This window comes from Bombina bombina, chromosome 3, assembly GCF_027579735.1.
Source record: "Bombina bombina isolate aBomBom1 chromosome 3, aBomBom1.pri, whole genome shotgun sequence".
Classification (NCBI taxonomy): domain Eukaryota; kingdom Metazoa; phylum Chordata; class Amphibia; order Anura; family Bombinatoridae; genus Bombina; species Bombina bombina.
Genome location: NC_069501.1, coordinates 1,290,198,017 through 1,290,222,575, shown reverse-complemented (window position 1 = coordinate 1,290,222,575; position 24,559 = coordinate 1,290,198,017). Strand labels below are relative to the sequence as shown.

Sequence of the window (24,559 nt, the reverse complement as noted above, 5' to 3'; positions counted from 1 at the left end):
GAGGCCAAAGGTTTCATATTTTAAACATTTGACTATTGTCACGGTTTATCCAATCACTAGTTTCAGCTGCAGTGTTTTGCAGCGCCAAGGTCTTTTGAAATATCTGGTTCCATCTGGGACACGATTTTCAAAATACAAATTTTCGGTATCTAACAAGTACATCACTCAAGAGATAGTTGTTCCATGCTTGTATCCTAATCCTTCCTCAAAGAAGGAACGTCTATTACACAATATTGGACTTGGTTTATGCTTTAAAGTTTTACTTACAAGCTACTACAGTTTTCATCAAACGTTCACCTTGTTTGTTGTCTATTCTGGACAGAGGAGAGGTCAAAAGACTTCAGCAGCCTCTCTGTCTTTTTGGTTAAAAAGCATAATTCATTTAGCTTATGAGACTGCTGGACAGCAGCCTCCTGAAGGGATTACAGCTCATTCTACTAGAGCTGTGGTTTTCACTTGGGCCTTTTTTTTAAATGTGGCTTCTGTTGAACAGATTTACAAGACGGAGTCTTGGTCTGCGCTTCATACTTTTCAAATTTAACAAATTTGATACCTTGCTTCTTCGGAGGCTATTTTTGGGAGAAAGGGTTTTTTACAGGCAGTGGTAACTTCCGTTTAAGTACCTGCCTTGTCCCTCCCATCATCCGTGTACTTTAGCTTTGGTATTGGTATTCCATAAGTAATGGATGATCTGTGGACTGGATACACTTAACAAGAGAAAACATAATTTATGCTTACCTGATAAATTTATTTCTCTTGTAGTGTATCCAGTCCACGGCCCGCCCTGTCACTTTAAGGCAGGTAATTTTTTCATTTGAACTACAGTCACCACTGCACCCTATGGTTTTTCCTTTCTCTGCATGTTTTCGGTCGAATGACTGAATATGGCAGTTAGGGGAGGAGCTATATAGCAGCTTTGCTGTGGGTGGACTCTTGCAGCTTCCTGTTGGGAAGGAGAATATATTCCATAAGTAATGGATGATCCGTGGACTGGATACACTACAAGAGAAATAAATTTATCAGGTAAGCATAAATTATGTTTTATCTTTATTTAATAAATCTGTGGATGTGCACATGGTCTGTAGACAAAGGTTTGTTTCTGGGAGATCTCACACACTCAATATGCTAAATTATGCAATTGTATAATTTAGCAAGACACTGAAATATAACACAGTTTCTTTAACCCTCTGCATGATTGCCTGGGAACAAATGTTAAACGACAACATGCTGATACTTAGAGCAGGATACATGCCCATATGGGTTTCCTCCAAGGAAGATGCCGATCCGTCTGAGGAAATGTGAGAACTACAAACATTTTTCAAGGGGAACTGATAATTGGCACAGACTTGTTGAGTGACTCAGGCTGTTCTAACTTTGGATGATATCTGCTGCTGGGCATTTTAAAACCAATTTAAACAAACTGACTACCTCCTTCTCATTGATTGCAAAAATTACTTATCTGTCTTCTGAGATGACCTAAAGACCGCTACGAATTGGTTCAAAATTGGTGAAGTATATTGTATTTTAAATTGGTAATCATAAGCCTAGGTATTGTTTAAATCTGTATCTGATTTGCTAAGTAAATCATCTGTGCAAGTTCTGATATTGTAAGTTAATTTTGTATTAGGATTGCAGTTAAATAGCAGAACATATATATTATCCTATTGCTTAAATTAGCACTGTAAATCATATTGCTGAATGTTTGTAACCGCTATTTTAGGTCTCATTGTAATATTTTAAACGCAGCTCTGAATGAAAGATTGGGTTTAAAGTAAATTGGCATGAGCTTTGCATAGCATATTTTAAATAGTTTTTGTTTTAACGCATATAATATTAACTCATATTCTGATCATTACAAATATTTACGTATCAACATGTTCATAGCTATTTACTAATAATAAAGAATTCAGATATTTTGATTAATTTTATTGTCTTAGCAAATGTATGTTTGATTGCAGGTTTAGTTTAAAGGAAGATTGTTAAATATATTCCCTGCCATATACTTACACATTGTTTAGAGAATACTGCTGAGATTTTCATAAATATACTGACATTGGAAAAAGTATGAAGCGAAGACCAAGTTGCAGCCTTGCAAATCTGTTCAACAGAGGCCTCATTTTTAAAGGCCCATGTGGAAGCCACAGCTCTAGTAGAATGAGCTGTAATCCTTTCAGGAGGCTGCTGTCCAGCAGTCTCATAGGCTAAACGGATTATACTCCGAAGCCAAAAAGAAAGAGAGGTTGCCGAGGCCTTCTGACCTCTCCTCTGTCCAGAGTAAACAATAAACAGGTTAGATGTTTGGCGAAAATCTTTAGTAGCCTGTAAGTAAAACTTCAAGGCACGGACTACGTCTAGATTATGCAAAAGACGTTCCTTCTTTGAAGAAGGATTAGGACATAATGATGGAACAACAATCTCTTGATTGATATTCTTGTTAGAAACCACCTTAGGTAAAAACCCAGGTTTTGTACGCAGAACAACTTTATCTGAATGAAAGATCAGATAAGGAGAATCACAATGTAAGGCAGATAACTCCGAGACTCTTCGAGCCGAGGAAATAGCCATCAGAAAAAGAACTTTCCATGAAAGAAGTTTGATATCAATAGAGTGAAGGGGTTCAAACGGAACCCTTTGAAGAACTTTAAGGACCAAGTTTAAGCTCCATGGAGGAGCAACAGGTTTAAACACAGGCTTAATTCTAACTAAAGCCTGACAAAATGCCTAAACGTCTGGAACTTCTGCCAGACGCTTGTGTAAAAGAATAGACAGAGCAGAAATATGTCCCTTTAAAGAACTAGCTGATAATCCTTTGTCCAAACCCTCTTGGAGGAAGGACAATATCCTAGGAATCCTAACCCTACTCCATGAGTAATTCTTGGATTCACACCAATGAAGATATTTACGCCATATCTTGTGGTAAATTTTCTTGGTGACAGGCTTTCGTGCCTGTATTAAGGTATCATTACTGACTCGGAGAAGCCACGCTTTGATAGGATCAAGCGTTCAATCTCCATGCAGTCAGTCTCAGAGAAAGTAGATTCGGATGATTGAAAGGACCTTGTATTAGAAGGTCTTGTCTCAGAGGCAGAGTCCATGGTGGAAAGGATGACATGTCCACTAGGTCTGCATACCAGGTCCTGCGTGGCCACGCAGGCGCTATCAATATCACCGATGCTCTTTCCTGTTTGATTTTGGCAATCAGACGAGGGAGCAAAGGAAACGGTGGAAACACATAAGCCAGTTTGAAGGACCAAGGCGCTGCTAGAGACGCCATGAGATCCAATTCTGGTTTGCCCCAATGGAGAACCAATTGAGCAAACACCTCCGGATGGAGTTCCCATTCCCCCGGATGAAAAGTCTGACGACTTAGAAAATCCGCCTCCCAGTTCTCTACACCTGGGATATGGATCGCTGACAGGTGGCAAGAGTGAGTCTCTGACCAGCGAATTATCTTGGAGACTTCTGACATCGCTAGGGAACTCCTGGTTCCCCCTTGATGGGTGATGTTGTCCGACTGAAATCTGATGAACCTCAGTGTTGCTAGCTGAGACCAAGCCAGAAGAGCATTGAATATTGCTCTTAACTCCAGAATATTTATTGGGAGGAGTTTCTCCTCCTGAGTCCATGAACCCTGAGCCTTCAGGGAGTTCCAGACTGCACCCCAACCTAGAAGGCTGGCATCTGTTGTTACAATTGTCCAATCTGGTCTGCGAAAGGTCATACCCTTGGACAGATGGGCCCGAGATAACCACCAGAGAAAAGAATCTCTGGTTTCCTGACCCAGATTTAGTAGAGGGGACAAATCTGTGTAATCCCCATTCCACTGACTGAGCATTGCAGCGGTCTGAGATGCAGGCGCGCGAATGGCACTATGTCCATCGCCGCTACAATTAAGCCGATTACTTCCATGCACTGAGCCACCGTGGGGCGCGAATGGAGTGAAGAACATGGCAAGCATTTAGAAGTTTTGATAACCTGGACTCCGTCAGGTAAATTTTCATTTCTACAGAATCTATTAGAGTCCCTAGGAAAGAAACCCTTGTGAGAGGAGATAGAGAAATCTTTTCTTCGTTCACTTTCCACCCATGCGACCTCAGGAATGCCAGAACTATCTCTGTATGAGATTTGGCAATTTGAAAGCTTGACGCCTGTATCAGGATGTCGTCCAGGTAAGGAGCCACCGCTATGCCTCGCGGTCTTAGGACCTGTTACGGTTACCCTTAGTCTCGCTGAGAGATGGACCGCTTAGTAGCCTGGATTCCTATTGCTGAAGAGGGGAGAAACTGCTTTCCATAGTATTCTATATGAGTCTCGCAAATGTAGAATAATCCCCCTTAGCTGTAGTACAGCTAGGATACCCTTCTGCCCACAAAAACGAGTCAACGCTGCGATTGAGGGACAACCAAGAACTGAGGACTGGGATGCCCAGCCTGCTTTTTATTTAGGTTACATGCACACAGGGCACTCCCAGGGGGGGAAGCATAAAATCCCCCATCACACATTTAGACAAAGCCCTTGGACAGGCCACCGCAGATAACAAGTACACACAAGAAAACAATTGAGTCCTTCTTATCACCTAGCAGTGAATGCTTATCACAAACTTAATTACAGTACACAATATGCTAGGAAACCTGCCTCAGAAAATAGTTTTCTCAAAACTGAACAGAGTTAACCCTTTATGAAATGATACTTGTTACAGTTTTCTTGGAGCCCTTCTTAGGCGCTGGCTTGGCTGGTTCAGGCATTGCTGCTGGGAAATAAGTTTCTTCACAACAAAATAACTAATGCTTCTGTAACAGTGCTCCCTTTCTGTGGAACACTCTGGCAGACACGGTCTGACCCCTTTTCGGGGCAGACTAAGGCTGTCCAGACCGCTGGTTATGCGGGGCTGAGGTCGGTTTGTCTGGACAACCCGTCGGCGTTGCCATTCTGTTTCCCAGGTCTGTAAGTAATGGTGAAATTGAAGGGTTGCAACGATAAACTCCAACGTAATAGCCTGCCATTATCTCCAGAGACCCGGTTCAGCCACACCAACGGGTTATGGTCGGTGACCAGAGTGAACTCCTGCCCATATAAATAGGGAGTCAATTTCTTTAATGCCCACACCAAAGCCAAACACTCCTTTTCGACCGCTGCATAGCTGACTTCGCGGGGCAGGAGCTTCCGGCTGATGTAGGCAACTGGATGCTCCCCTCCATCTTCGCCTACTTGGCTGAGGACGGCTCCCAGCCCGAACATGGAAGCATCTGTGTGGACGATAAAACGTTTGTTAAGGGCTGGAGCCGCCAAGACAGGAGCGTTAATTAGAGCATTTTTGAGAGCCTGGAAAGCCGTTTCACAGTGGGGAGACCACAGGACCTGTCGAGGTAAGTTCTTCTTGGTCAAGTCAGTCAGGGGTTTGGCAAGTGTGCTGTAGTCTGGTACGAACCGTCTATAGTACCCTGCCGTGCCCAGGAAGGCTAGGACCTGAGTCTTAGTGATGGGGGTGGGCCAATTGGCGACAGCTTCTATCTTGGCCGGCTCTGGTCGCTGCTTTCCACACCCCACCCGGTGACCCAGGTACTGTACCTCGGCCATCCCAAAGTGGCATTTTTCTGGCTTCAGAGTCAGGCCAGCAGCCCGGATCTGATCCAGAACCATTCCTATGTGAGCTAAGTGGTCCTCCCATGACTCACTGTGGATCGCTATGTCGTCCAGGTAGGCGCAAGCAAAACTCTGGAAGCCATCCAGGAGCCTATCCACCAAGCGCTGGAATGTAGCTGGGGCATTCTTCATCCCAAACGGCATTACCCTAAACTGATATAAGCCGAATGGGGTGACGAATGCCGACTTGGGGATAGCCTCCGGGGCCAGGGGAATCTGCCAGTAACCTTTGCAGAGGTCAATAGTGGTCAGGTAATTTCCCCTGGCTATACGATCGAGTAGCTCGTCTACCCTGGGCATAGGGTAAGCGTCCGTCACGGTCTTTTCATTGAGCCTCCGATAGTCTACGCAGAACCGGGTGGTCCCATCTTTCTTGGGCACCAAGACAACTGGGGAGGCCCAGGGACTATCGGAGGGCTCAATTACCCCGAGTTGGAGCATCTCATCGATCTCCTTCTTCATTCCTATCCTAACTGCTTCGGGGATTCGGTACGGAGCCTGGCGCAAGGGAGCTTGTCCCGGAGTATCTACCTGGTGGGTGGTTAAAGTAGTGTACCCTGGCTTCGGGGAGAAGGTGAGGTGTTTGGACTGTAGGAGTTGGTTGAGCTGCTCCCTTTCAGTGGGGCTAAGTCGGTCTCCTATCTGAACCTGAGCCACTATACCTGTGGGGAGACTCTTTTCTAATAGGTCTGGAATGGGTAGACTGTCGGGGCCTTCCTGAGGGGAACAACATACGGCCGTCACGTTCTCTGGTCGCTCAAAATATTCCTTGAGCATGTTTACATGGAATGTCTTTCTAAGATTGTTGTCGTGGCAGCTAGCTATCACATAAGTGGTGTCTCCCCTTTTCTCTACGATCTGGTAGGGGCCCTGCCAGGACGCCTGCAATTTGTCTGTCTTCACCGGCTTAAGTACTAACACCTTTTGTCCTATGGTAAAGATTCTCTTTCGGGCCCCCCGATCGTACCATACTTTCTGTCTTCTCTGGGCCGACTGGAGATTAGCCCGCACGGATTTGGCTAATTGCTCCATTCGGTCCCTGAGTTCCAGCACGTATGGCACAATGGGGACACCGTCAGTCTCCATCTCTCCCTCCCAGTGCTCCCGGATCAGGTTTAGGGGTCCCCGTACCTTTCTTCCGTAGAGCAACTCGAAGGGAGAGAACCCTGTCGTTTCCTGGGGCACCTCCCGATAAGCAAAAAGGAGGTGCGGCAGGAAGCGTTCCCAGTCTCGGTATTCCTGAGTGAACGTCTTGAGCATTTGCTTGAGGGTCCCATTGAACCTCTCACACAGCCCGTTCGTCTGGGGGTGGTATGGGGAGCTCAGGAGGGACTTAATTTTGCAAACCTGCCAGAGTTGTTGGGTCAATTCAGCCGTAAATTGGGTGCCTCGGTCGGATAGGATTTCTTTTGGAAATCCTACCCGGGAGAACACCTGTACTAGTGCATTCGCTACCGTATCCGCTTGTATGTTGGATAGGGCGACAGCCTCTGGGTACCTGGTAGCGTAGTCCACTACGGTAAGAATGTAGCGCTTACCGGAGGGACTAGGGGTAGCCAGTGGTCCCACTAGGTCAATAGCAACCCGGCTGAAGGGTTCCTCTACAATGGGCATATTTACTAGATGGGCTTTAGGGTGATCGCCTCGCCTTCCTACTCGTTGACACACATCGCAGGTGTTACAGTAAGTTCTAACGTCGGCGTGTACCCCTGGCCAAAAGAACGTGTGAGTAATGCGGTGTAGGGTACGGGTTACAGCTAGGTGGCCTGCTAAGGGGATGTCATGGCCTATCTTGAGGATTTCTTGACGGTATTTGTGGGGCACTACCAGCTGTCGCCTACGCTGTCCCCTTTTCTCTGTCCAGCGGTATAGTTTCCCTTTTTCCCATAAGAATGTTTCATTATCTGCCCCGCCCCCTCCGGTCTCTGCTCGTTCCCGGTACTTTTGTAAGGTTGGGTCAGTCTTAGACTCTGTCTCGAAAGCATCTGGGGTGTCCCAGGGTATGGGGCCTAACATGTCAGGCAATGTCGGGGTAGGTCTTACCTGTGTCTCCCGCACTGGTGAGAGTTCTCGCTCCGTCCGGGCTTGGGCCCGTGTAGTCACTGGGTCCGCCTCGTTGTTGCATACTGGAGCATAGGCAGAAGTCATGGGGCCCAAATCATTGCCCAGTAGTACTTCGGCAGGTAAATTATCCATTATGCCCACGTTCACAGCCCCCTTTCCCGCTCCCCAATCAAGATGCACTTTAGCTGTTGGAATTTTGTACACATCCCCCCCCGCCACTCTAACGGCCACAGTCTGTCCAGATCGCTTGTGCTCCGGCACCAAATGACTCTGTACCAGCGTGATAGTAGCCCCTGTGTCTCTCAATCCCTCGGTAGATCGCCCCTCGAGCCATACCTTCTGCCGATGGTGCTGGCGGTTATCTGAGGCAGCATATACAGGGTCCGCCTCGTGAAGCGGCCCCAAATATTCCTCCATAGGGGCCTCTTGGTTAACACAGAGGGTCCGGGCCGGACGATATGCCCCAGAGGGGTAATTGTAATTCCTGGGTGTCTGGTGCGTATTAAGGGGGCAGCTAGCCATGAAATGCCCTGGTTGCTTGCATCGGTGGCAAGTCGGTCTGGGACGCTCAGAGCTGTTATTGGGTGGTCCTGAGTGTCGGGCGGGCCCTGCGGGCACCGGGGCTCGGAATTCAGCACGAGGGGGGTGCACGGTAAACCTCTCTGGGTTCGTGAAGACGGGAGTCATAATGTTCATCGGCCAATTTGGCTGCTTCTTCTAAGGTAGAAGGTCGCCTGTCTCGCAGCCATTCCTTCCCTTGCTGTTCCATGCCATTATAAAAATGTTCTAAGAGAAACAATTGTAAAATTTCCTCACCAGTCACCGCTTTACTTCCGCTCATCCAGTGATTTGCCGCTCTCCGCATTCGGTGCGCCCATTCCATATGGGTATCGTTAGGCTTCTTTTTCGTGCCCCGAAACTGTCGGCGATACGCGTCCGGAGTTACTGCGTACCGTCGCAACAGTGTCTCCTTAACTAGCTCATACTGTGTCACTTCCTCAGCACCCAGAGTACGAAAGGCTTCCAGGGCTCGCCCGGATAGTTTCCCAGACAATATCGTGGGCCACTCCCTGTTGGGAATCTGGTGCAGGGCACATTGCCTTTCGAAGTCCGCCAAATATTCATCAATCCCTGTCTCGCTCTCTAGGAAGGGTCGAAATGCCGCATAGGGTATCTTGGGCCTCCCAGCATTTTCGACAGGGATGATTACCTGCGGGGCTTCAGCATTGCGGTGTGCGTTCGCTAGGTTGAGTTCGTGGGCTCGAGTCTCTCGTATATCCTTGTCCGCTTCCGCCATCAACTGCTGTACCAATTCCATGGAGGGGTTCGGCCCGTACAGTGAGAGCCTCTCCCGAACAATCCTGGTTTTTTCGTCACTAATCGTGGTCGGTGTTTCCGCCATTGTGAAGCTCTGATCCAGTTCGGTCAATTCTGCGATCAGCTCTCTCCTCGGCCGGTTGCTGGCGTACCCCCCTCTGCTTTCAAGTAAATCCTTTAGGGTTGTACGCTTCAATTTTTCGTAAGCGCTCTCCATCCGTTCTGTACCTCTCCTAGGAAATCCAGGAAAAATCCCACCGCTGCCGCCAAATGTTACGGTTACCCTTAGTCTCGCTGAGAGATGGACCGCTTAGTAGCCTGGATTCCTATTGCTGAAGAGGGGAGAAACTGCTTTCCATAGTATTCTATATGAGTCTCGCAAATGTAGAATAATCCCCCTTAGCTGTAGTACAGCTAGGATACCCTTCTGCCCACAAAAACGAGTCAACGCTGCGATTGAGGGACAACCAAGAACTGAGGACTGGGATGCCCAGCCTGCTTTTTATTTAGGTTACATGCACACAGGGCACTCCCAGGGGGGGAAGCATAAAATCCCCCATCACACATTTAGACAAAGCCCTTGGACAGGCCACCGCAGATAACAAGTACACACAAGAAAACAATTGAGTCCTTCTTATCACCTAGCAGTGAATGCTTATCACAAACTTAATTACAGTACACAATATGCTAGGAAACCTGCCTCAGAAAATAGTTTTCTCAAAACTGAACAGAGTTAACCCTTTATGAAATGATACTTGTTACAGTTTTCTTGGAGCCCTTCTTAGGCGCTGGCTTGGCTGGTTCAGGCATTGCTGCTGGGAAATAAGTTTCTTCACAACAAAATAACTAATGCTTCTGTAACAGGACCGCCAGAAGTGAGCCCAGAACCTTTGTAAAAATTCTTGGGGCTGTAGCCAACCCGAATAGAAGAGCTACAAATTGGTAATGCCTGTCTAGGAAGGCAAACCTCAGGAACTGATAATGATTCTTGTGAATCGGAATGTGAAGGTAGGCATCCTTTAAGTCCACTGTGGTCATGTACTGACCCTCTTGGATCATGGGTAAAATGGTTAGAATAGTTTCCATCTTGAATGACGGAACTCTGAGGAATTTGTTTAGGATCTTTAAATCCAAAATTGGTCTGAAGGTTCCCTCTTTTTTGGGAACCACAAACAGATTTGAATAAAACCCCTGTCCTTGTTCCGTCCGCGGAACTGGATGGATCACCCCCATTACAAGGAGATCTTGTACGCAGCTTAGGAATGCCTCTTTCTTTATCTGGTTTGCAGCTAATCTTGAAAGGTGAAATCTCCCTTGTGGAGGAGAAGCTTTGAAGTCCAGAAGATATCCCTGAGATATGATCTCCAACGCCCAGGGATCCTGAACATCTCTTGCCCACGCCTGGGCGAAGAGAGAGAGTCTGCCCCCTACTAGATCCGTTGTCGGATAGGGGGCTGCTCCTTCATGCTGTCTTAGAGGCAGCAGCAGGCTTTCTGGCCTGCTTGCCCTTGTTCCAGGACTGGTTAGGTTTCCAGGCCTGCTTGGATTGAGCAAAAGTTCCCTCTTGTTTTGAAGCAGAGGAAGTTGATGCTGCACCTGCCTTGAAATTTCAAAAGGCACGAAAATTAGACTGTTTGGCCTTTGATTTGGCCCTGTCCTGAGGAAGGGTATGACCCTTACCTCCAGTAATGTCAGCAATAATTTATTTCAAACCAGGCCCGAATAAGGTCTGCCCCTTGAAAGGAATGTTGAGTAATTTAGACTTTGAAGTCACATCAGCTGACCAGGATTTGAGCCATAGTGCCCTACGCGCCTGGATGGCGAATCCGGAATTCTTAGCCGTTAGTTTAGTCAAATGAACAATGGCATCAGAAACAAATGAGTTAGCTAGCTTAAGAGTTCTAAGCTTGTCAACAATTTCAGTCAATGGAGCTGTATGGATGGCCTCTTCCAGGGCGTCAAACCAGAATGCCGCCGCAGCAGTGACAGGCACAATGCATGCAAGGGGCTGTAAAATAAAACCTTGTTGAATAAACATTTTCTTAAGGTAACCCTCTAATTTTTTATCCATTGGATCTGAAAAAGCACAACTGTCCTCAACCGGGATAGTGGTATGCTTTGCTAAAGTAGAAACTGCTCCCTCCACCTTAGGGACAGTCTGCCATAAGTCCCGTGTAGTGGCATCTATTGGAAACATTTTTCTAAATATAGGAGGTGGGGAAAAGGGCACACCGGGCCTATCCCACTCCTTACTAATAATTTCTGTAAGCCTTTTAGGTATTGGAAAAACATCAGTACTCACCGGCACTGCATAGTATTTATCCAGCCTACACAATTTCTCTGGCACTGCAATTGTGTCACAGTCATTCAGAGCAGCTAATACCTCCCCAAGCAATACACGGAGGTTCTCAAGCTTAAATTTAAAATTAGAAATCTCTGAATCAGGTCTCCCCGATTCAGAGACGTCACCCACAGACTGAAGCTCTCCGTCCTCAGGTTCTGACGCAGTATCAGACATGGCTCTTACAGCATCTACGCGCTCTGTATCTCGTCTAACCCCAGAGCTATCGCGCTTGCCTCTCAATTCAGGCAATCTGGATAATACCTCTGACAGGGTATTATTCATGATTGCAGCCATGTCCTGCAAAGTAATCGCTATGGGCGTCCCTGATGTACTTGGCGCCATATTAGCGTGCGTCTCTTGAGCGGGAGGCGAAGGGTCCGACACGTGGGGAGAGTTAGTCGGCATAACTTCCCCCTCGACAGACCCCTCTGGTGACAATTCTTTTATGGATAAAGACTGATCTTTACTGTTTAAGGTGAAATCAATACATTTAGTACACATTCTCCTATGGGCTCCACCATGGCTTTTAAACATAATGAACAAGTATCCTCTGTTTCAGACATGTTTGTACAGACTAGCAATGAGACTAGCAAGCTTGGAAAACACTTTAAAGCAAGTTAACAAGCAATATAAAAACGTTACTGTGCCTTTAAGAGAAACAAATTTTGACAAAATTTGAAATAACAGTGAAAAAAGGCAGTTACACTAACAAAATTTTTACAGTGTATGTAACAAGTCAGCAGAGCATTGCACCCACTTGCAAATGGATGATTAACCCCTTAATAACAAAAACAGAATAATAAATGACAAAAACGTTTTTTTTTTGTTTTGTTTGTTTGCTTTTGTTTTTTTTAAACACAGTCACAACAACTACCACAGTCTACTGTGGTTTGTTACCCTCCTCAAACACGACTTTGAAGCCTTTTGAGCCCTTCAGAGATGTCCTGTATCATGCAGAGGGAAGCTGAATGTCTCTGTCAGTATTTTTAGCTGCACAGAAAAGCCCCTCCCACTCATATTACAACAGTGGAAAAGCCTCAGGAAACTGTTTCTAGGCAAAAGTCAAGCCAGCCATGTGGAAAAAAACTAGGCCCCAATAAGTTTTGTCACCAAACATATATAAAAACGATTAACATGCCAGCAAACGTTTTATATTACACTTTTATAAGAGTATGTATCTCTGTTAATAAGCCTGATACCAGTCGCTATCACTGCATTTAAGGCTTAACTTACATTAATCCGGTATCAGCAGCATTTTTTCTAGCAAATTCCATCCCTAGAAATATGTTAACTGCACATACCTTATTGCAGGAAAACCTGCACTCCATTCCCCCTCTGAAGTTACCTCACTCCTCAGAATATGTGAGAACGGCAATGGATCTTAGTTACTTCTGCTAAGATCATAGAAATCACAGGCAGATTCTTCTTCTAATGCTGCCTGAGATGAAACAGTACACTCCGGTACCATTTAAAAATAACAAACTTTTGATTGAAGTTAAAAAACTAACTATAATACACCACTCTCCTCTTACTACGTCCATCTTTGTTGAGCGTCGCAAGAGAATGACTGGATATGGCAGTGAGGGGAGTAGATATATAGCAGCTCTGCTGTGGGTGATCCTCTTGCAACTTCCTGTTGGGAAGGAGAATATCCCACAAGTAATGGATGATCCGTGGACTGGATACACTTAACAAGAGAAATACATACATACACATACAATATATACAGATACATATATATACACACACACTATACAGACATAAATACATACATACACATACAATATACACAGATACATACATACATACACACACACACACACTATACAAACATAAATACATACATACACACACTATACAGACATAAATACATACATACACATACAGTATACACAGATACATACATACACACACACTATACATACATAAATACATACACATACAGTATACACAGATACATACATACACACACACACACATTATACAGACATAAATACATACATACAGTATACACAGATACATACATACATACACACACACACACACTATACAGACATAAATACATACACAAACACACACATACTGTACAAACAATACACGTACAAAAAACAAACATATATATACATACACACACACTATACAGACATAAATACATACATACACATACAGTATACACACATACATACATACACACACACACTATACAGACACATACAGAATACACAGATACACACACACACTATACAGACATAAGTACATACATACACACACAATATACACAGATACATACACACACACACTATACAGACATAAATACACACACACACACATAAATACATACATACACATACAGTATACACAGATACATACATACACACACACTATACAGACATAAATACATACATAGACACACATACAGTATACACAGATATATACATACACACACACACACTATACAGACATAAATACATACATACACATACAGTATACACAGATACATACATACACACACACACTATACAGACATAAATACATACATACACACACATACAGTATACACAGATATATACATACACACACTATACAGACATAAATACATACATACACCTACAGTATACACAGATACACACACACACACACACACACACACACACACACACACACACTATACAGACATAAATACATACATACACCTACAGTATACACAGATACACACACACACTATACAGACATAAATACATACATACACATACAGTATACACAGATACACACACACACACACACACACACACACTATACAGACATAAATACATACATACACATACAATATACACAGATACATACACACACACACACACTATACAGACATAAATACATACATACACATACAGTATACACAGATACATACATACACTATACAGACATAAATACATACATACACATACAGTATACACAGATACACACACACACTATACAGACATAAATACATACATACACATACAGTATACACACACACACACACACACACACACACTATACAGACATAAATACATACATACACATACAATATACACAGATACATACACACACACACACACACTATACAGACATAAATACATACATACACATACAGTATACACAGATACATACATACACTATACAGACATAAATACATACATACACATACAGTATACACAGATACATACATACACTATACAGACATAAATACATACATACACATACAGTATACACAGATACACACACACACTATACAGACATAAATACATACATACACATACAGTATACACAGATACACACACACACTATACAGACATAAATACATACATACACCTACAGTATACACAGATACACACACACACACACACACACACACACACACACTATACAGACATAAATACATACATACACATACAGTATACACAGATACACACACACACACACACACACACACACACACACACACTATACAGACATAAATACATACATACACCTACAGTATACACAGATACACACACACACACACACACACTATACAGACATAAATACATACATACACATACAATATACACAGATACATACACACACTATACAGACATAAATACATACATACATATACAGTATACACAGATACATACACACACACTATACAGACATAAATACATACATACACATACAATATACACAGATACATACATACAAAAATACTGGATCCCAATTTACCTAAAAAGACAGATACTGAAGATCTGTTACCTGAGGAAGATAAACAAACTCTCTCGGACCAGGGGCTGTCACATGACCGTGCACACAAGATTTCAGGATGTTGCCTTCAGGGTCAGGTGACAGCTCAAACAGGGAGACATCTTGAGGAATCTCCACTTCCCAGGTGTAATGTGACAGGAGCTCACGGAGAAACACTTCAAAGTGATGGCGTTGTCTGCAAAACATATATTATAACTAATAGATTGGGAGCTACATTACTGCAGAGAAGCATAGAAATACAGTACAGCAGGGGTGAGGGATGTATATGATTACAGTACAGCAGGGGTGAGAGATGTATAGGATTACAGTACAGCAGGGGTGAGAGATGTATAGGATTACAGTACAGCAGGGGTGAGAGATGTATAGGATTACAGTACAGCAGGGGTGAGAGATGTATAGGATTACAGTACAGCAGGGGTGAGGGATGTATAGGATTACAGTACAGCAGGGGTGAGATATGTATAGGATTACAGTAGAGCAGGGGTGAGAGATGTATAGAATTACAGTACAGCAGGGGTGAGAGATGTATAGGATTACAGTACAGCAGGGGTGAGAGATGTATAGAATTACAGTACAACAGGGGTGAGATATGTATAGGATTACAGTACAGCAGGGGTGAGAGATGTATAGGATTATACTGCAACAGAGGAGGAAGATGCACAGGGATATAACTGGGGAGGAAGATGCACAGGGATATAACGGGAGGGGGAGGCACAGGGATATAACACGGAAGGGGGATGCAGAGGGACATAACGGGAGGGGGATGCAGAGGGATATAACAGGGGAGGGGGATGCACAGGGATATAACAGGGGAGGGGGATGCACAGGGATATAACAGGGGAGGGGGATGCAGAGGGATATAGCAGGGGAGGGGGATGCACAGGGATATAACAGGGGAGGGGGATGCACAGGGATATAGCAGGGGAGGGGGATGCACAGGGATATAACAGGGGAGGGGGATGCACAGGGATATAGCAGGGGAGGGGGATGCACAGGGATATAGCAGGGGAGGGGGATGCACAGGGATATAACAGGGGAGGGGGATGCACAGGGATATAACAGGGGAGGGGGATGCACAGGGATATAGCAGGGGAGGGGGATGCACAGGGATATAACAGGGGAGGGGGATGCACAGGGATATAACAGGGGAGGGGGATGCACAGGGATATAACAGGGGAGGGGGATGCACAGGGATATAACAGGGGAGGGGGATGCACAGGGATATAACAGGGGAGGGGGATGCACAGGGATATAACAGGGGAGGGGGATGCACAGGGATATAACAGGGGAGGGGGATGCACAGGGATATAACAGGGGAGGGGGATGCACAGGGATATAACAGGGGAGGGGGATGCACAGGGATATAACATGGGAGGGGGATGCACAGGGATATAACATGGGAGGGGGATGCACAGGTATATAACAGGGGAGGGGGATGCACAGGGATATAGCAGGGGAGGGGGATGCACAGGGATATAGCAGGGGAGGGGGATGCACAGGGATATAACAGGGGAGGGGGATGCACAGGGATATAACAGGGGAGGGGGATGCACAGGGATATAACAGGGGAGGGGGATGCACAGGGATATAACAGGGGAGGGGGATGCACAAGGATATAACATGGGAGGGGGATGCACAGGGATATAACATGGGAGGGGGATGCACAGGTATATAACAGGGGAGGGGGATGCACAGGGATATAGCAGGGGAGGGGGATGCACAGGGATATAACAGGGGAGGGGGATGCACAGGGATATAACAGGGGAGGGGGATGCACAGGGATATAACAGGGGAGGGGGATGCACAGGGATATAACAGGGGAGGGGGATGCACAGGGATATAACAGGGGAGGGGGATGCACAGGTATATAACAGGGGAGGGGGATGCACAGGTATATAACAGAGGAGGGGGATGCAGAGGGATATAACAGGGGAGGGGGATGCACAGGGATATAACAGGGGAGGGGGATGCAGAGGGATATAACAGGGGAGGGGGATGCACAGGGATATAACATGGGAGGGGGATGCACAGGGATATAACATGGGAGGGGGATGCACAGGTATATAACAGGGGAGGGGGATGCACAGGGATATAGCAGGGGAGGGGGATGCACAGGGGTATAGCAGGGGAAGGGGATGCACAGGGCTATAACAGGGGAGGGGGATGCACAGGGATATAACAGGGGAGGGGGATGCACAGGGATATAACAGGGGAGGGGGATGCAGAGGGATATAACAGGGGAGGAGGATGCAGAGGGATATAACAGGGGAGGGGGATGCAGAGGGATATAACAGGGGAGGAGGATGCAGAGGGATATAACAGGGGAGGGAGACGCAGAGGGATATAACAGGGGAGGGGGATGCACAGGTATATAACAGAGGAGGGGGATGCACAGGGATATAACAGAGGAGGGGGATGCACAGGGATATAACAGGGAGGGGGATGCACAGGGATATAACATGGGAGGGAGACGCAGAGGGATATAACAGGGGAGGGGGATGCACAGGTATACAATGGGGTATATGGATGTGGTATTCAGGGTTTCTTGGCTTACTTGGTGTATATGTGGCCACCAAATCCCCAGATAAAAGAGAATATAAAGTACGTCTGCACCCGCTGCTGGTTCTCTAGTGGGACATTCTGGTCCAAGCAAGAAAGCGGAGAATCTTCATTGAGGTGACCACTGGAGACATCTGAAATGGTCCATACTGATCAGTACCATGACTGCCTTTCATCCTTACCAGCCCTTCACTGCTGCTGCTACTCACCAGATGTTGCTTCTGATGCTGCTCCTGACTGAATGTGTCTGGTTGTTGGTTTCTTGTAGATCACTTGCGTGTTACGTTCCCTCAGGAGATGCTGGTCAAGTAGTGCTTGTAGGATGCTGCAGAAGGAGGAGACAGCTTGCATGCCCAATGCCGTGTGAGCTGCATGTGCTTTGTGTGACTGCAGGGCACTGGTGCAGTGTTGTTCCAAAAAGCAGAGTGTCTTTGGTATCATGCTCTCACACAGACTCTGCAGTAGATTTGCTGTGGCGCGCATAATTCTGTATTTTGAATATACGTTTGATAAGCATGAACTTAGCATTGCTCTCCAAGTGTCACTTCCACCATAATGCACAAGACCACACCATGTAACTAATGCAGGAGTCATACTGGACATGTCCTGCATCTCAAACAAAAGCTTGATGGATCTGGACAATAAGAAGCGCTGACCATTGGCTAGAATCAGGAAAGGAGAAGGACCGAATAGACATGAAATAGGGTCTGTCCAGTCAGGAGCTGCTGACCCATCTAGAACTATCCACTTTTTTGCTGCTGACACTTGTGTTGACCTTTGCAAGAGCTGAGTAAAGATCCCGTCTTTCCAACCACCATTATCAAGCTCTCCAAGTAGTTCCTGGGATGTGAGGCTGTTGGGGAAGATGTGAGTCACCTGCACTAGCTGTTGTGTTTGTCTTGTGGGGTCTTCCTGCATTTCTACACTGCTAAATAGACGGTTAAGAGCTTGGGACAAAACTTTCCAACACGTGGTCTTTCCACTGCCTGCAGAACCAATGAGCAGAGTTCCAGGGTTTTGCTGAAGTGAATGATAGAGCTGCAGAATGTTGGAGATTAGTTCTTCATGGGGCTCAAGTCCTGTGGCTTGCAGCTCCAGATTTATGGCACAGAGTAATGCATCTTTGGATTCAAAGCAGATTGTTGCACAGAGGGGTAAGGAAGAACATGAGGGGAAGAGGTCTCTGAGGATGTCCCTCATGTGACTCTGTGAAGGAGACTGTGGCCCAGACAAGACAGGAGAGAAGCACAATGCCCTGATCAGAGCCAGTTCTTCATCATTATTGCTGCAATGAGAATTAAGAGTGTGGAGATTTGCAGTGTGATCCTCAATATCTGCAGAAGGTGCACTGGCTAATCCTGCAACCTGACTTTCACATCTCTCCTCACACTTAGCTTTATACGCCAATGCAAGAAAATATCCTGCTGTCTGCACCACCCTCAGTAGCAGGGGAGAACAGCTGGCTCTGGTTACAACACCACATTCTTCAGCCAGCTTGAAAAAGCATGTTATCTTGTTAGCTAAGTGCAAGTGTCCATGGAAGCCAGAAGCCAATAAGGACATTTGTGCAGTGGAGAGTACGTCTGGGGCTAGCAGTGACACAGGCCTGAGTAGCTGCCGGAGGTTAGATGGTGATATACTGATTGAGTATAGATGAGGAAGGGTGAAGAAGCAACCATAGCTTTGTTCCACTGTATGTAACCTTCCCTCAAGCTGAATGGGATTATCTGCAGGCTGCTGAGCATGGCAGGATGCTTGTATGTCCCAAAGGAGATGTCCCAGAGTCACTTGCACTTGTGCTGTCAGTAGGTGTGCAGAATCCAGCACTAACCAGGCACCACATTTTAATGCTCCCTGCAGAAAAAGACTCAGTCTGCTGAACTCCAGTCCTGACCAGCACTTTAGTACCACCACTTGTCTCCCCAGAGCATTGCCCAGTGCCAACACTGTCTGAATCCTGGCAGCCTCATTCTGTCCTATCACTGTTCCACACTTATACTGCTCCAGTGCCAGGACAAGGCCAAGTGCAGCTCGATCAGTCAGGACACAGTTCATTAGGTTTTTGTCCAAACCAAGATATTCATACTCATATGTAAGATGATAGCCTAATACATCTACATAACATTTGAGTTGTTGTGGGACAGTGTTACCCATTGTAGACTGTGAGGCAGAGTACTCTGTTGTGCCTTCCCCAGAGGACTGTGGACTGTAGCACATTTCCCCACCACCCTCAGGACTATCTTCTCTTCCTGTCCTCTTCTGTTCAAATGTCCTGTCATTGACCTTGCTTTTCAATTCTCTCACTGAGGATATTTTTCCAGCCTCATCACTGTTAGAAGTTTCTAGATATTTAACTTGATACTTAAATGTTTGAACCCACAAGAAGCAGCCTGGTGACTTTATGCCTCCATCCAGCAAATTACTGGTTCTGTCCCTCTGCTGAACTGTCAAGGTGATCCATTTAGATAAGACACAATGTGACCGGGGGAGCATGGGTCCTGCAATATCTTGTGACCTGTGCAGTTCTACCAGGCAATGTACCAGATCCTGCAACTTGTTTCTTATCCTCTCTCTCAGGGGAGATGCAGAATGGGACAAAATAACTTGCTCCATTTCTTTGCACCATAGAACCTCCTCTCTTACAGCTAAGCACTGCCAGGGAAAGGTTGTCATCTGTGCTGCCCAACTCTGTGCATTCCCAAGTTCTGTGCCCTCCCCCCCAAGCTCACACAGACACTTCTGTAGCACACTTCTCAGGCTCCCCTGCATTCCCTGCTCAAGTTCTGAAAGCCAGGTGGTGATCTTCAGGTGTTCCTGGATTGGAGAACAGAGGTTCAGTCGCTCGTCAAATTTACCCACCACACCCACAGTTAGTGCCCTGCTGCTATAGAGAGGAAATGTAGTTGGGTCAGGAAGCTGAGGCTCAAAGATTATGTTAGTAAGGCTGGGGAAGCAGAGCAAGGCACATGGAAGGCGTTCTGTGGGTTCTGCTGTTGCTGACATGATGGTGACCAGGTCCTTGTCACCAAGGAAGAAGAGGCGAGGGCAGAGAGCACGTGATTCATCCAACAGTTCTCCAAGATCTCCAATCATCTTCTCCATGACACAGATGCCCTTCTTGAGGGTAGAAGGCAGAGCTTCACCTTGGAGATCCCAGGCACGACAACCCTTAGCTTGACTCAGTATGGACATAACATGTGGATCTTGCACGGTTGCATCCATAAATGAACGATAAAAATGATCCACATCAAGAAACTGCTGTAGGAAAGAAAGGACACAAATGAGCCCAAAACCTGACACCATATAAACACATATAGATCTAAGAACAGAGAAACATAACACTGCAAGAACAAGGGGTCATGTTCTGGCAACAATAGATTAGCTAACCAATATGATTGCCAGTATTACTACCAGATATAAAGAGACAGAGAGCACAAAAGTGAAAACGAGAGAGAGAGAGCACAAAAGTGAAAAAGAGAGCAAGAGAGAGCACAAAAGTGAAAGAGAGAGAGAGTACAAAAGTGAAAAAGAGAGAGAGAGCACAAAAGTGAAAAAGAGAGAGAGAGCACAAAAGTGAAAGAGATAGAGTGAGAGAAAGAGAAAGAAAAAAAGAAAGAAAGAGAGAAAGAAAGATAGATAAAGAGAGTGAGAAAGAGAAAGAGAGAGCACAAAAGTGAAAAAGAGAGAGAGCACAAAAGAGAGAGAGCACAAAAGTGAAAAAGAGAGAGAGGGCACAACAGTGAAAAAGAGAGAGAGAGCACAAAAGTGAAAAAAAGAGAGAGAGAGCACAAAAGTGAAAAAAAGAGAGAGAGAGCACAAAAGTGAAAAAGAGAGAGAGAGCACAAAAGTGAAAAAAAGAGAGAGAGCACAAAAGTGAAAAAAAGAGAGAGAGCACAAAAGTGAAAAAAAGAGAGAGAGAGCACAAAAGTGAAAAAAAGAGAGAGAGCACAAAAGTGAAAAAGAGAGAGAGCACAAAAGTGAAAAAGAGAGAGAGAGCACAAAAGTGAAAAAGAGAGAGAGAGCACAAAAGTGAAAAAGAGAGAGAGAGCACAAAAGTGAAAAAGAGAGAGAGCACAAAAGTGAAAAAGAGAGAGAGCACAAAAGTGAAAAAGAGAGAGAACAAAAGTGAAAAAGAGAGAGAGAGCACAAAAGTGAAAAAGAGAGAGAGAGCACAAAAGTGAAAAAGAGAGAGAGCACAAAAGTGAAAAAAGAGAGAGAGCACAAAAGTGAAAAAGAGAGAGAGAGAAAGAGAGAGAGCACAAAAGTGAAAGAGAGAGCACAAAAGTGAAAAAGAGAGAGAGAGCGCAAAAGTGAAAAAAAGAGAGAGCACAAAAGTGAAAAAAAGAGAGAGAGCACAAAAGTGAAAAAGAGAGAGAGAGAAAGAGAGAGCACAAAAGTGAAAGAGAGAGCACAAAAGTGAAAAAGAGAGAGCGAGCACAAAAGTGAAAGAGAGAGAGAGAAAGAGAGAGACTGACTTTTAAAATAATTTTACAATATCTTACATAATTTTTTTTTTACAAATGCATAATCAAATTTTCATTTTCAATATCACAAATTACATTTTCTATGCTCCACTTAGACTTACACGTCTCTAAATCATGAATCATCTTATAAAATTGATAATCGATCTGTACTCTAGTGCTACTAATAAACTAAACTAAACTAAACACATGTACAGGGAGTGCAGAATTATTAGGCAAGTTGTATTTTTGAGGATTAATTTTATTATTGAACAACAACCATGTTCTCAATGAACCCAAAAAACTCTTTAATATCAAAGCTGAATAGTTTTGGAAGTAGTTTTTAGTTTGTTTTTAGTTATAGCTATTTTAGGGGGATATCTGTGTGTGCAGGTGACTATTACTGTGCATAATTATTAGGCAACTTAACAAAAAACAAATATATACCCATTTCAATTATTTATTTTTACCAGTGAAACCAATATAACATCTCAACATTCACAAATATACATTTCTGACATTCAAAAACAAAACAAAAACAAATCAGTGACCAATATAGCCACCTTTCTTTGCAAGGACACTCAAAAGCCTGCCATCCATGGATTCTGTCAGTGTTTTGATCTGTTCACCATCAACATTGCGTGCAGCAGCAACCACAGCCTCCCAGACACTGTTCAGAGAGGTGTACTGTTTTCCCTCCTTGTAAATCTCACATTTGATGATGGACCACAGGTTCTCAATGGGGTTCAGATCAGGTGAACAAGGAGGCCATGTCATTAGATTTTCTTCTTTTATACCCTTTCTTGCCAGCCACGCTGTGGAGTACTTGGACGCGTGTGATGGAGCATTGTCCTGCATGAAAATCATGTTTTTCTTGAAGGATGCAGACTTCTTCCTGTACCACTGCTTGAAGAAGGTGTCTTCCAGAAACTGGCAGTAGGACTGGGAGTTGAGCTTGACTCCATCCTCAACCCGAAAAGGCCCCACAAGCTCATCTTTGATGATACCAGCCCAAACCAGTACTCCCCCTCCACCTTGCTGGCGTCTGAGTTGGACTGGAGCTCTCTGCCCTTTACCAATCCAGCCACGGGCCCATCCATCTGGCCCATCAAGACTCACTCTCATTTCATCAGTCCATAAAACCTTAGAAAAATCAGTCTTGAGATATTTCTTGGCCCAGTCTTGACGTTTCAGCTTGTGTGTCTTGTTCAGTGGTGGTCGTCTTTCAGCCTTTCTTACCTTGGCCATGTCTCTGAGTATTGCACACCTTGTGCTTTTGGGCACTCCAGTGATGTTGCAGCTCTGAAATATGGCCAAACTGGTGGCAAGTGGCATCTTGGCATCTGCACGCTTGACTTTTCTCAGTTCATGGGCAGTTATTTTGCGCCTTGGTTTTTCCACACGCTTCTTGCGACCCTGTTGACTATTTTGAATGAAACGCTTGATTGTTCTATGATCACACTTCAGAAGCTTCGCAATTTTAAGAGTGCTGCATCCCTCTGCAAGATATCACACTATTTTTGACTTTTCTGAGCCTGTCAAGTCCTTCTTTTGACCCATTTTGCCAAAGGAAAGGAAGTTGCCTAATAATTATGCACACCTGATATAGGGTGTTGATGTCATTAAACCACACCCCTTCTCATTACAGAGATGCACATCACCTAATATGCTTAATTGGTAGTAGGTTTTCGAGCCTATACAGCTTGGAGTAAGACAACATGCATAAAGAGGATGATGTGGTCAAAATACTCATTTGCCTAATAATTCTGCACTCCCTGTAATACATTAGATGCTACTAATAAACTAAACTAAACACATGTAATACATAAGATGCTACTAATAAACTAAACTAAACACATGTAATACACTAGATGCTACTAATAAACTAAACTAAACACATGTAATACATTAGATGCTACTAATAAACTAAACTAAACACATGTAATACTCTAGATGCTATTAATAAACTAAACTAAACACATGTAATACATTAGATGCTACTAATAAACTAAACACATGTAATACATTAGATGCTACTAATAAACTAAACACATGTAATACATTAGATGCTACTAATAAACTAAACACATGTAATACATTAGATGCTACTAATAAACTAAACACATGTAATACATTAGATGCTACTAATAAACTAAACACATGTAATACAGTAGATGCTACTAATAAACTAAACACATGTAATACATTAGATGCTACTAATAAACTAAACTAAACACATGTAATACTCTAGATGCTATTAATAAACTAAACTAAACACATGTAATACATTAGATGCTACTAATAAACTAAACATATGTAATACATTAGATGCTACTAATAAACTAAACTAAACACATGTAATACATTAGATGCTACTAATAAACTAAACACA

At 44.5% G+C, this 24,559-nt stretch overlaps 1 protein-coding gene across 1 annotated transcript in view; it reads right to left on the bottom strand.

The window, feature by feature from the left end:
* DNHD1 (dynein heavy chain domain 1) overlaps window positions 1-24,559 on the bottom strand; it is a 1,127,964-nt gene that overhangs the window by 514,686 nt on the left and 588,719 nt on the right. Inside the window, exons 19-21 of the mRNA XM_053705693.1 lie at window positions 17,917-20,965; window positions 17,703-17,841; window positions 15,140-15,323 (exon numbers count right to left, since the gene is read on the bottom strand). Coding sequence (XP_053561668.1) covers window positions 15,140-15,323; window positions 17,703-17,841; window positions 17,917-20,965 — 3,372 coding nt within the window. The remainder of the gene's footprint in view (window positions 1-15,139; window positions 15,324-17,702; window positions 17,842-17,916; window positions 20,966-24,559) is intronic.